Below are 13,622 nucleotides of genomic sequence, written 5' to 3'. Positions count from 1 at the left end.
CGGAGGGAAGTAGTTCCAACAGTCCATTACAAGGGTGTGAGGAGTCTTTGTGGATGCTGACGGCCTTCCTGAGGCACCGTGTGTGGTGGATGCCCTCCAAGGCTGGTAGCTGTGTCCCAATTATCTTCTACGCTCTGTGAACGACGCGCTGAAGAGCTCTCTGTGCAGCTGAGATACCACACAGAGATGCCATACGTTAATATGCTCTCTGTGGTGCAGCGGTAGAACGTTGTCAGCAGCTGTTGGGGCAGACCAGTCTTTTTTAATGTCCTCAGGTAGAACAGTCGTTGCTGTGCCTTCTTGACCAGCGCAGCGGTGTTGGTGGACCATGTGAGGTCCTCTGAAATGTGAGTGCCCAGAAACTTAAAGCTGGACACTCTCTCCACACTGTCCCCGTAGATGGAGATTGGGGCGTATTCTCCATTATGTGACCTCCTGAAGTCAATAATCAGCTCCTTGGTCTTGGAGGTGTTTAGTGACAAGTTGTTACGTGCGTACCAGTCCGCCTAAGTGGGACTGGTGGGACAGGCCCTAAGTGGGACAGGCCCATCAAAGTCTTCCCTGAAGAGAGAGAGATAGAGAGTGAGAGAGAGGTGTGGACCGGGTGGGGCTTTGGCAGTGGTGGTGAGGCCTCAGCGGTGGTGAGGCCTAGGCGATGGTGGACCCTCACGGGTCGACCCACGCTCGGCGGTAGATGAGAGTGTGGGGGGAAACGCCATGAGGGGGGGGGGGAGAACAATGGACAATGGGGACCTGACGTGGGGGGGGACCGCTGTGAGGGGGAGAGGGGAGATCAAAGGGGGATCCGGCGGGGGTACTTTGTGATTTTGTCAACGCCGTAGGTGGCCGCTATTTGTGTACCTCGGGTATACCGACGTTACAGAGCATTTAGTATAGAAGCTGGGATGTAATGTTAAAATTGTACAAGGCATTGGTGAGACCAAATCTGGAATATGGTGTACAATTTTGGTCGCCCAATTATAGGAAGGATGTCAACAAAATAGAGAGAGTACAGAGGAGATTTACTAGATTGTTGCCTGGGTTTCAGCAACTAAGTTACAGAGAAAGGTTGAACAAGTTAGGTCTTTATTCTCTGGAGCGCAGAAGGTTAAGGGGGGACTTGATAGAGGTCTTTAAAATGATGAGAGGGATAGACAGAGTTGATGTGGACATGCTTTTCCCTTTGAGAATAGGGAAGATTCAAACAAGAGGACATGACTTCAGAATTAAGGGACAGAAGTTTAGGGGTAACATGGGGGGGAACTTCTTTACTCAGAGAGTGGTAGCGGTGTGGAATGAGCTTCCAGTGGAAGTGGTGGAGGCAGGTTCGTTGGTATCATTTAAAAATAAATTGGATAGGCATATGGATGAGAAGGGAATGGAGGGTTATGGTATGAGTGCAGGCAGGTGGGACTAAGGGAAAAATAATTGTTCGGCACGGACTTGTAGAGCCGAGATGGCCTGTTTCCGTGCTGTAATTGTTATATGGTTATATGGTACGTACACAAGCAAAGAATCTCACTGTGCCTTGTCACCGGTGACAATTAAGTATTCCATTCCAAGCGCAGATTTTAAAGAGTGCAAGGGCTTTACAAGGCAGTGGACCGACTGCATGTGGAGTATCGTGAGCCGATGATTTTAGGGTCGGGACCCTTCCTCAGACATTGTAGTAGGGGAAGAGAAAACTAGAAATGAAAGATTGATAGGGCAGGACAAAGCCTGAAAAGTGGTCGGTGAGAACCGTGAGCAGTTTTGGAAACCATTCCTGTGGAAGGATGTGCTGGCATTGGAGAGGGTCCAGAGCAAAGATCTTAGAGCGCTCTAAGATCTTTGGTCCAGAGGAGGTTTACAAGAATGATCCCGGGAATGAGTGGGTTAACATACGATGAGCGTTTCAACGGCACTGAGCCTGTACTCGCTGGAGTTTAGAAGAATGAGGGGGGGACCTCATTGAAGAGAAAGTTAGATAGAGCTCTTAAAGATAGCGGATTCATGGGATTAGTTTAGTTTAGACAATAGGTATCGGAGTAGGCCATTCGGCCCTAAGAGCCAGCACCGCTATTCAATGTGATCATGGCTGATCATCCACAATCAGTACCCCGTTCCTGCCTTCACCCCATATCCCCCGACTCCGCTATTTTTAAGAGCCCTATCTAGCTCTCTATTGAAAGCATCCAGAGAACCTACCTCCACCGCCCTTTGAAGCAGAGAATTCCACAGACTCACCACTCTCTGTGAGAAAAAGTGTTTCCTTGTCTCCGTTCTAAATGGCTTACTCCTTATTCTTAAACTGTGGCCCCTGGTTCTGGACTCCCCCAACATCGTGAACATGCTTCCTGCCTCTAGCGTGTCCAAGCCCTTAACAATCTTATATGTTTCAATGAGATCTCCTCTCATCCTTCTAAACTCCAGAGTGTACAAGCCCAGCTGCTCCATTCTCTCAGCATATGACAGTCCCGCCATCCCGGGAATTAACCTTGTAAACCTACGCTGCACTCCCTCAATAGCATGAATGTCCTTCCTCAAATTAGGGAACCAAAACTGCACACAATACTCCAGGTGTGGTCTCATTAGGGCTATGCACAACTGCAGAAGGACCTATTTGCTCCTATATTCGATTCCTCTTGTTATAAAGGCCAACATGCCATTCACTTTCTTCACTGCCTGCTGTACCTGCATGCTTACTTTCATAGACTATGTACAAGGACCCCCAGAACCCGTTGTACTTCCCCTTTTCCCAACTTGACGCCATTTAGATAGTAATCTGCCTTCCTGTCTTTGGTACCAAAGTGGATAACCTCACATTTATCCACATTAAACTTAATCTACCATGCCACTGCCCACTCCCCCAACCTGTCCAAGTCACCCTGCATTCTCATAGCATCCTCCTCACAGTTCACACTGCCGCCCAGCTTGGTGTCATCTGCAAATTTGCTAATGTTACTTTGAATCCCTTCATCCAGATGTGTATAATTGAAGTTGGTTTGAGAATGCAAAAGTTGCCTTGCCTAATTGAAAAATTGGTTTGAGAGTACTAAAGTTGCCTTGCCTAATTGAAAAGTTGGTTTGAGAATGCTAAAGTTGCCTTGCCTAATTGAAAAGTTGGAGAATGCTAAAGTTGCTTTGCCTAATTGAAAAGTTGGTTTGAGAATGCTAAAGTTGCTTTGCCTAATTGAAAAGTTGGTTTGAGAATGCTAAAGTTGCCTTGCCTAATTGAAAAGTTGGTTTGAGAATGCTAAAGTTGCCTTGCCTAATTGAAAATTTGGTTTGAGAATGCTAAAGTTGCCTTGCCTAGTTGAAAAGTTGGTTTGAGAATGCCTTGCCTAATTGAAACGTTGGTTTGAGAATGCCTTGCCTAATTGAAAAGTTGGAGAATGCCTTGCCTAATTGAAAAGTTGGAGAATGCTTTGCCTAATTGAAAAGTTGGTTTGAGAATGCCTTGCCTAATTGAAAAGTTGGTTTGAGAATGCTAAAGTTGCCTTGCCTATTTGAAAAGTTGGTTTGAGAATGCTAAAGTTGCATTGCCTATTTGAAAAGTTGGTTTGAGAATACTAAAGTTGCCTTGCCTATTTGAAAAGTTGGTTTGAGAATGCAAAAGTTGCCTTGCCGTCTATATAATTAAAAGTCTAATCTTGACCACTTCCTGTTTGCGGTGTATATTGATTTTAGGAAATACGCTTCCACGTACGGCTGTGATTTTAGGCCATCTTACTCAGATTCCCCCTTCGCTCATCAGGTGCCGAGGATTTTTCCCATCGATGAAAAATAAATCTCTCCTGTCAATCGCGCCAAGTATGCCACGCACCTTCTGGTGGGAGGGACTATAAAACCTGGAAGTGTCGGCATAGCTCAGTCTTTGCAAGAAGGGGGAGGGAGAGGTCACGACTCTCTGTCTTTAGTGGCCTTGCACTCTGCTTGAAATGGTATGAAACTGCACTCGAATTTGGTTGCCTTGCACCCTGCTTGAAGTGGTAGGAAACTGCTCTCGAATTTGGTGGCATCCACCCTGCTTGAAGTGGTAGGAAGCTGCACTCGAATTTGGTGGCAGCGCACCCTGCTTGAAGTGGAAACCAGTCCCTTCAGCCCACAACACCCATACTAGTGCTCCAGAGAGCCCTGGAGACACCCATGGTCAGCCATGACCGGAGGATCTAAGAAAAGTTCGTAGATTACCACGGTCTTGATTTTTTTTAGGTCCTTTAAACTTGGCAGAGTTTTTGAATTAATAGACAATAGACAATAGGTGCAGGAGTAGGCCATTCGGCCCTTTGAGCCAGCACCGCCATTCAATGTGATCATGGCTGATCATCCCCAATCAGTGCCCCGTTCCTGCCTTCTCCCCATATCCCCTGACTCCGCTATTTTTAAGAGCCCTATCTAGCTCTCTCTTGAAAGCATCCAGAGAACTTGCCTCGGCAGAGAATTCCACAGACTCACCACTTAAGTCTTGAAAGTGGGACAGGCCCTTAAGACTATGACTATTAATACAGGCGCCTGCTAAATGCAAGGATTCACCATTAAATTAAAAAAACTCGCCAGAGCCAATATAAAAGCGGGTTTTTAATAATGCAAAATCTTAAATGCAGCCACTCAGTCTTTTTAAGCGTTTCAAGTGGTTTGTAGATGTTGGGGGAAGGTTAGTTCTGGGGTTATTTTTTTTCCTTTTGGATATGCATTGAGACCTTTAACCTTGTCAAACCATGGCTCGTTACAGAGAAAGGTTGAACAAGTTAGGGCTTTATTCTTTGGCGCGCAGAAGGTTAAGGGGGGACTTGATAGAGGTTTTTAAAATGATGAGAGGGATAGACAGAGTTGACGTGGAAAAGCTTTTCCCACTGAGAGTAGGGAAGATTCAAACAAGGGGACATGACTTGAGAATTAAGGGACTGAAGTTTAGGGGTAACATGAGGGGGAACTTCTTTACTCAGAGAGTGGTAGCTGTGTGGAATGAGCTTCCAGTGAAGGTGGTGGAGGCAGGTTCGTTTTTATCATTTAAAAATAAATTGGATAGTTATATGGATGGGAAAGGAATGGAGGGTTATGGTCTGAGCGCAGGTATATGGGACTAGGGGAGATTATGTGTTCGGCACGGACTAGAGGGGTCGAGATGGCCTGTTTCCGTGCTGTAATTGTTATATGGTTATTATATATGGTTGAGTAGATACAGCCGGTGTTTATGGTCTGGTTTGTGTCTTAACGGTTAATGGCATGGTTCCTCCAGCATTTTTTGCTTTCTGCTTGTTTGATACAGGCGCCTGCTGAATGCAAGTCTTCAACATTAAACTAAAGAAAAACTCACCAGAGCGAAAATAAAACATAGAAACATAGAAAATAGGTGCACGAGTAGTCCATTCGGCCCTTCGAGCCTGCACCGCCATTCGATATGATCATGGCTGATCATCCAACTCAGTATCCTGTACCCAAAGATCTTAGAGCTCTGCTCTAAGATCTTTGCCTGTACCTGCCTTCTCTCCATACCCCCTGATCCCTTTAGTCACAAGGGCCACATCTAACTCCCTCTTAAACATAGCCAATGAACTGGCCTCAACTACCTTCTGTTGCAGTGAATTCCACAGATTCACCACTCACTGTGTGAAAAATGATTTTCTCATCTCGGTCCTAAAAGACTTCCCCTTTATCCTTAAAGTGACCCCTTGTTCTGGACTTCCCCAACACCGAGAATAATCTTCCTGCATCTAGCCTGTCCAACCACTTAAGAATTTTGTAAGTTTCTATAAGATCCCCCCCCCCCTAAAAATGCAAAAGCTTAAATGCAGCTGTCCGCTCTTTTTAAGCGTTTCGGGTAGTTTGTAAAATATTGGGAGAGGTTGGTGTGTTTATGGTTATGGCATGGTTACTCCAGCATTTTGCTTGCTACTTTGATACAGGCGCATGCGAAACGCAAGTCTTTAACTGGTTTAAAAAAAACTCGCCAGAACCGAAATAAAATTGGATTAAAAAAAAAATGCAAAACCTTAAATGCAGCTGGCCGGTATTTTTAAGCGCTTCAGGCAGATTGTACGGTTTGATGGGGGTTATTTTTGGGGTTGGTTTTGATTTTGATAAGTGCATTGCAACATGCATTGAGACCTTTAACCTTGAGTGGATACAGCGGGTGTTTCCGTTCATGGCGGCGCCCATGTGAGATCTCTCCCCCTGCATCTAACCTCTCTCCCCCCGGGTATGTGGGCTCGTTGTTGCCGCCGGCTACTGCCCGCTGCGCTGCCCGCCCGCCTGGTTCCGTGTCGCGGCCGCAAGTGCCGCACCGACCCGCCGGCCCGCTCCAAGGCGGATCGACTGCGAGTGCCCACGCCCGTCGACCCGGCCGAGCTGCTGGTGGTGCAGGATCGCTACAGGCACTACGTTGCTGTGGTCGCTGCACTGCGGTGAGAGCAGACCATCACCCCCACCCACCCCTACTGACCCGTCCCCCACCCATCTCCTCTCCCCGTCCCCCTCCCCTCACATCCCTCTCCCTGTCCCCCACCTCCCCTCTCCCTGTCCCCCACCTCCCCTCTCTCTGTCCCCCACCTCCCCTCTCCCTGTCCCCCACCTCCCCTCTCTCTGTCCCCCACCTCCCCTCTCTCTGTCCCCCACCTCCCCTCTCTCTGTCCCCCACCTCCCCTCTCTCTGTCCCCCACCTCCCCTCTCTCTGTCCCCCACCTCCCCTCTCCCTGTCCCCCACCTCCCCCCTCCCCGCTACCCCTCTCCTCTCCCCGTCCCTCACCCCTCTCCCCGTCCCCCTCCCCTCTCACATCCCTCTACCCGTACCCCACCCCCCCTCTCCCTGTCTCCCTCACCCCTCTCCCCGCCCCCTCTCCCACTCCTCTCCCCCGTCCCCCCCCCCCCCCCCCCCTCTCCCCGTCTCCCGCCCCTCTCCCCGTCCCCCTCTCCCTGCCACAGAATTGTCCCCAACCCCTGTCCCTAATACAGATGTTCCACTGACCCTGCTCAGGTACGATCCTGGCCCACCTACCCTGCTACAGATGTACCCCGGCCCTTCCCCCTGTTACAGATGTTCCCCATGTTTCTGTAGTGGGGCGAGAGGTCAGGGAACATCTGCAATTGAGAAGGGTCAGGGCAACATCTGTAATGGAGACGGGTCATGGCAACATCTGTAACGGGAGAGGGGGATCTGGGGAACATCTGTAATGGAGAGGACAGAGGAACATCTGTAATGGGGGGGTGTCAGGGAAACATCTGCAACAGGAGAGGGGTCGGGGGAACATCTGTAATGGAGAGGGGGGGAGGGGCACATCTGTAATGGAGAGGGGGGGTGAGGGGCACATCTGTAATGGAGAGAGGCGTCAAGGGAACATCTAATGGAAAGAGGGGTCAGGGAAACATCTGTAATGGAGAGAGGGGTCAGGGGAACATCTGTAACAGGAGAGGGGTCAGGGGAACATCTGTAAGGGAGGGGTCAGGGGAACAGGATCAGAGGTACATTTGTAGTACGGGCAGGGGGGTTGGGTACATCTAATAGGGAGAGAGGTCTGGGGCACATCTGTAGGGAAAAGAGTCAGGGAACACATCTGTAATGGGAGGAAGGGTTGGGACACACCTGTAACGGGTTGGGGGTATATCTGTAATATTCAGAAGGTCGGGCATGGGGTTAGGGAGAAGGATCCTGGGAGGGATGTGGTACATCTGTAGTAGGTAGTTAGGTCTGGGTCTTAAAGATAGCGGAGTCAGGGGATATGGGGAGAAGGCAGGAACGGGATACTAATTGTGGATGATCAGCCATGATCACATTGAATGGCAGTGCTCGCTCGAAGGGCCCAATGGACTACTCCTGCACCTATTGTCTAAACTAAACTACCAAGCTTTTCACCGCAAGAATAGTGAAAGGCTTGGATAGAGTGGATGTGGAGAGGATGTTTCCACTAGTGGGAGAGTCTAGGACCAGAGGTCACAACCTCAGAATTAAAGGATGTTCCTTCAGGAAGGAGATGAGGAGGAATTTCTTTAGTCAGAGGGTGGTGAATCTGCGGAATTCTTTGCCACAGAAGGCTGTGGAGATCAAGTCAGTGGATATTTTTAAGGCAAGAGATATACGGATTCTTGATTAGTACAAGTATCAAGGGTTATGGGGAGAAGGCAGGAGAATGGGGTTAGCAGGGAAAGATAGATCAGCCATGATCGAATGGCATAGACTTGATGGCCTAGTTATGTACTAGAAGGAACTGCAGATGCTGGTTTAAATCGAAGGTAGACACAAAATGCTGGAGTAACTCAGTGGGACAGGCAGCATCTCTGGAGAGAAGGAATGGGTGTAGTTTCAGGTCGAGACCCTTCTGCCAAAGAAGAGAAACTCCAGCTTTTTGTGTCTATCTTTGGTGTAAACCTAAGAACTTAAGTACCTCTTGTTGATGAGTCGATTGTAATTGTGTATTGTTTTTCCACTGACTGGTTAGTGCGCAAAATATTTTTTCACTGTACCTCAGTATACGTGACAATAAACTAAACTCATGAACTCCCATCAATAGACAATAGGTGCAGGAGTAGGCCATTCGGCCCTTCGAGCCAGCACCGCCATTCAATGTGATCATGGCTGATCATCCACAATCAGTTCCCCGTTCCTGCCTTCTCCCCATATCCCCTGACTCCGCTATCTTTAAGAGCTCTATTTAACTCTTCTCTTGAAAGCATCCAGAGAACCTGCCTCCACCGCCCTCTGAGGCAAAGAATTCCACAGACTCACAACTCTCTGTGAGAAAAAGTGTTTCCTCGTCTCCATTCTAAATGGCTTACCCCTTATTCTTAAACTGTGGCCTCTGGTTCTGGACTCCTCCAACATCGGGAACATGTTTCCTGCCTCCAGCGTGTCCAATCCCTTAATTATCTTATATATTTCAATAAGATATCCTCTCATCCTTCTAAACTCCAGAATGTACAAGCCCAGCCGCTCCATTGTATCAACATATGCTTATCCCGCCATCCCGGGAATTAACCTGGTAAACCTACGCTGCCCTCCGTCCCTGGAGTTGCTGCTTGACATGCCGTTGCTTTTCCCTCTCATTACGCAGGGGTGAGTTCAAGGAGGCCTTGTTGCGGAAGCGTTATGAAGAGGAGGTGGGCTCGCTGGCGGAGGAGCGTGCCAGGACAGAGGCTGAGGAGCATCGGAGGCTGATGGAGTTTAACCAGCAGGAGAACCAGCGGCTGCAGGGGCTGCGGTGAGTCAGCTACGACCCCTCTACCATAGCGATATGATATGATATGATATACGATACGATTAATAAGTGTCGTCACTAAGTGTTCGGCACGGACTTGTAGGGCCGAGATGGCCTGTTTCCGTGCTGTAATTGTTATATGGTTATATTATGTTTAAGAAAGAACTGCAGATGCTGGAAAAATCGAAGGTAGACAAAAATGCTTGAGAAACTCAGCGGGTGAGGCAGCATCTATGGAGCGATGGAATAGGCGACGTTTCGGGTCAAGAACCTCCTTCAGACTGAAGAAGGGTCTCATAGAAACATAGAACCGAAACATCTCGACCCGAAACATCACCTATTTCCTTCGCTCCATGGATGCTGCCTCACCCGCTGAGTTTCTCCAGCATTTTCGTCTACCTACGATGCGATTATGATACGATACAATATGATATAACAAAATGATGAGAGGAATAGATCGGGTAGATGCACAGAGTCTCTCGCCCAGAGTAGGGGAATCGAGGACCAGAGGACATAGGTTCAAAGTGAAGGGGAAAAGATTTAATAGGAATCTGAGGGGTAACCTTTTTCACACAGAGGGTGGTGGGTGTATGGAACAAGCTGCCAGAATAGGTAGTTGAGGCTGGGGCTATCCCATTGTTTAAGAAACAGTCAGACAGGTACATGGATCGGACATGTTTGACTCGGGTAGGTGGGACATTGTTGGCCGGTGTGGGCAAGTTGAAGCCGAAGGGCCTGTTTCCACACTGTATCACTCTATCTACGAAATGGTACGATCTGATACAATATGATATGAAAATGACACAATATATGATTTAATATAAAATGAAACAATATGATACAGTATAAGATATGATGCAATATGGTACAATATCATAAATGTTACGATATACTCAGTGGGCCGAACGGTCGAGAAGGGTCTGAAGAAAGGTCTCGACCCGAAACGTCACCCATTCCTTCCCTCCAGAGATGCTGCCTGTCCCGCTGAGTAACTCCAGCATTTTTGTGTCTTATCTTCCATTGGGTTGTAAGTTGTGTCCACTGCGGACGGTCGATTGGAATCACGTATTGTCTTTCCGCTGACCGGTTAGCACGCAACAAAAGCTTTTCACTGTCACCTCGGCTTTTTTTCAAGCTGGTGTTTTTTAAAATTTCTTGTTTGTGTCGTTTAACAGGGACGATCGGCTCCGGCAGGAGGCTGAACTCGAGGCGGATCGGAGTCTCCAGGCCGCTGCTAGCAGGGAAAATAAACGGGCCGAATTCCTCAGCGAGAAGGAGAGGGAGGTTCTCCAACTGCAGGTGGGCACTGCGCTGCGCTCGCTAACATTGCCCTTTGTTTCAGGAAATCTCTCCTTATAGAGTCACACAGCGTGGAAACAGGCCCTTCGGCCCCACTTGTCCATGCCGACCAACATGTCCCATCTACACTGAGTCCACACTGTATAACTCTATGACTCCTGCATGGCAAAATCAGATGCTAGAGAGCACACATTTAAGCTCATAAGTCATAGGAGCAGAATAAGGCCATTCAGCCCAGCAAGTCTACTCTGTCATTCAATCATGGCTGATCTATCTCTCCCTCCTAACCCCATTCTCCTGCCTTCTCCCCATGGCCTGGCACCCTGACTAATATGTTTCTATGACTAATGCAATCAACCCGACGTGCACAAACAAATACATCAAATAGAACAAGTTGACCTACAACTTTAGGCTGTGCACGCCATACGCAAGGTGAAGCGCCAGAGACCCGGGTTCCAAACTGACTACGGGTTCACTCTGTACGGAATTTTCACGTTCTCCCCGTGACCTGCGTGGGTTTTCTCCGGGTGCTCCGGTTTCCTCCCACACTCCAAAGACCGACAGGTTTGTAGGTTAATTGACTTTGGTTAAAATTGTATATTGTCCCCAGTGTGTGCAGGGTAGTGCTAGATCGGTGGGCCGAAGGACCTGTTTCCATGCTGTATCTCCAAAGATGAAAGACTAAAGTGTAGGAAAAAAATGTAAGACACAAAATGGTGGAGTAACTCAGTGGGACAGGCAGCTTCTCTGGAGAGAAGGAATGGGTGACGTTTCGGGTCGAGACCCTTCTTCGGTCTGAACGTCACCCATTCCTTCTCTCCAGAGATGCTGCCTGACCCGCTGAGTTACTCCAGCATTTAGTGTCTATCTTCAGTGTAAATCAGCATCTGTAGTTCCTTCCTGCATGTTTTGTGGGCAGTGACAACATTTTCTTGTCCACAGTGACACCTGTCTGTCAGTTTGAGAAGTGCATCGGGGCCGGGCAGTGCTGGTTCAGTGGTGCTTTACTGCCATAGGCAGAGCCATTCGGCCCATCAAGTCTACTCCGCCATTCAATCATGGCTGATCTATCTGTCCCTCCTAACCCCATTCTCCTGCCTTCTCCCCATAACCCCTGACACCCGCACTAATCAAGAATCTATCTATCTCTGCCTTAAAAATATCCATTGACTTGGCCTCCACAGCCTTCTGTGGCAAAGAATTCCACAGGTTCACCACCCTCTGACTTAAGGAATTTCTCCTCATCTCCTTCCTAAAAGAACGTCCTTTAATTCTGAGGCTGTGCCCTCTGGTCCTAGACTCTCCCACTAGTGGAAACATCCTCGCCACATCCACTCTATCCAAGCCGTCTCTAGTTGATGAGAGGACAGTTCAGTTGCCTGATAACAACTGTCCCTGAATATGGAGGTGTGCGTTTTCACACTTCTGCAATTCGTGCCTGATGGGAGAGGGGAGAAGATCAGCTTTAGTTTATAGTCACGTGTACCGAGGTACAGTGAAAAGCTTTTTGTTGCGTGCTATCCAGTCAGCGGAAAAACAAGCCGTCCATAGTGTATGGATACATGATAAAGGAATAACATTTAGTGCAAGATAAAGTCCAGTAAAGTCCGATCATAGATAGGCCGAGGGTCTCCAATGAGGTAGATCGTAGTTCAGCACCACTCTCTGGTTGTGGTAAGATGATTCAGTTGCCTAATAACAGCTGGGAAGAAACTGTCCCTGAATCTGGAAGTGTGCGTTTTCACACCTACACCTTTTGCCTGAAACATAGAAAATAGGTGCAGGAGGAGGCCATTCGGCCCTTCGAGCCAGCACTGCCATTCATTGTGATCATGGCTGATCGTCCCCAATCAATAACCCGTGCCTGCCTTTTCCCCATATCCCTTGACTCCACTAGCCCCTAGAGCTCTATCTAACTCTCTTTTAAATCCATCCAGTGATTTGGCCTCCACTACCCTCTGTGGCAGGGAATTCCATAAATTCACAACTCTCTAAGTGAAAAAGTTTTTTCTCACCTCAGTCTCCCTGATGGGAGAGGGGAGAAGAGGGAATGGCCGGGGAGAGACTGGTCCTTGATGATGCTGCTGGCCTTGCCGAGGCAGCGTGAGGTGTAGATGGAGTCGATGGAAGGGAGGTTGGTTTGTTTGACGGTCTCTTTCAATTCACAGGAGGAAGTGAAGAGTTTCATCACACTGGAGAACCTGGAGCAGCGAATCGAGGAGGCTCTGGACAGTCCGCAGAGTTATAACTTTGCCCTGGACAAGGAGGGCAGAGTGGCAAAACAAACCGTGCAGCAGTAGGGTGGACCCGTTCGACAACCCCTGGCTTGCTTGGAACCCAAACCCTTGGGTGGGGAGAGGAGGGGGGGGGGGGATGGAGGGGGGGGAATGGAGGGGGGGGGGGGTAGATGGGAATGGAGAGAAGAGTGGAAGGGGAGAGGAGGAGCAGAGGGGAGTGAGAGCCCCCTCTGGGGGTGGGGGAGTGGGGTGAGAGGTTGGCTCGTTGGCACAGCGGTAGAGTTGCTGCCTCACAGCGCCAGGGACCCGGGTTCGATCCTGACTACGGGTGATGCCTGTACGGAGTTTTATGTTCGCCCTGTGACCTGCGTGGGTTTTCTTCGGGTGCTCCAGTTTCCTCCCACACTCCAAAGGCGTACAGGTTTGTCAGTGAATTGTCTTGAGTTCGGTACCAACTTCAACCAAGTGTCCATTCTCTGTACTGCATAATGTAATGCAGGCTGAGACACACTGTATTAATAAATACACTTTAATATGCATTGAGCTACATTCTATCAATAAAGACACTACAGACAAATGCCTAGATTGCTTCATAATCACAGGTAGATAAAAATGCTGGAGAAACTCAGCGGGTGAGGCAGCATCTATGGAGCGAAGGAATAGGTGACGTTTTGGGTCGAGACCCTTCTTCAGATCTTATTCAATAATCACATAATCACAATGTATCAAAAGAGGAACTATAATGGTATCCTGAAGCTGTATTGTATCAATAAATATATCTGTGTGATATATTTTTTTTAAATACAGCATGTTGGAGCGGTGTAGGAAAGAGCTGCTGATGCTGGTTTAAATCGAAGGTAGACATACAATGCTGGAGTAACTCAGCGGGTGAGGCAGCATCTCTGGAGAGAAGGAA

The 13,622-nt window shown here is 48.5% G+C and overlaps 1 protein-coding gene across 2 annotated transcripts; it reads left to right on the top strand.

The window, feature by feature from the left end:
- Positions 1-5,695: 5,695 nt before the first annotated feature.
- mrps26 (mitochondrial ribosomal protein S26) lies at positions 5,696-12,830 on the top strand. 2 transcript variants are annotated; one of them, XM_033035946.1, is made up of 5 exons: positions 5,696-5,703; positions 6,147-6,386; positions 9,027-9,173; positions 10,346-10,469; positions 12,638-12,830. In XM_033035946.1, the coding sequence occupies exons 2-5, from the start codon at positions 6,184-6,186 to the stop codon at positions 12,767-12,769; spliced, it is 606 nt and encodes a 201-aa protein (XP_032891837.1). In that variant the 5' UTR covers positions 5,696-5,703; positions 6,147-6,183; the 3' UTR covers positions 12,770-12,830. The 2 variants fall into 2 exon arrangements, with proteins under 2 accessions (XP_032891837.1, XP_032891828.1); XM_033035937.1 differs by lacking the exon at positions 5,696-5,703 and having other exon boundaries at positions 6,083-6,386.
- The last annotated feature ends 792 nt before the right edge of the window (positions 12,831-13,622 follow it).

The sequence above is a fragment of the Amblyraja radiata genome, chromosome 1, assembly GCF_010909765.2.
Source record: "Amblyraja radiata isolate CabotCenter1 chromosome 1, sAmbRad1.1.pri, whole genome shotgun sequence".
Lineage (NCBI taxonomy): Eukaryota > Metazoa > Chordata > Chondrichthyes > Rajiformes > Rajidae > Amblyraja > Amblyraja radiata.
Note: the sequence above shows the minus strand (reverse complement) of the source record. Positions and strands in the feature narration are given on the sequence as shown.

Excerpts from the sequence above, each read along its gene's own strand:
- mrps26 (XM_033035946.1), top strand. The coding sequence starts at position 6,184 with ATGTGGGCTCGTTGTTGCCGCCGGCTACTGCCCGCTGCGCTGCCCGCC. Across the intron at positions 6,387-9,026 it reads GCTGTGGTCGCTGCACTGCG|GGGTGAGTTCAAGGAGGCCT; the intron begins GTGAGAGCAGAC and ends CTCATTACGCAG. Across the intron at positions 9,174-10,345 it reads CAGCGGCTGCAGGGGCTGCG|GGACGATCGGCTCCGGCAGG; the intron begins GTGAGTCAGCTA and ends GTCGTTTAACAG.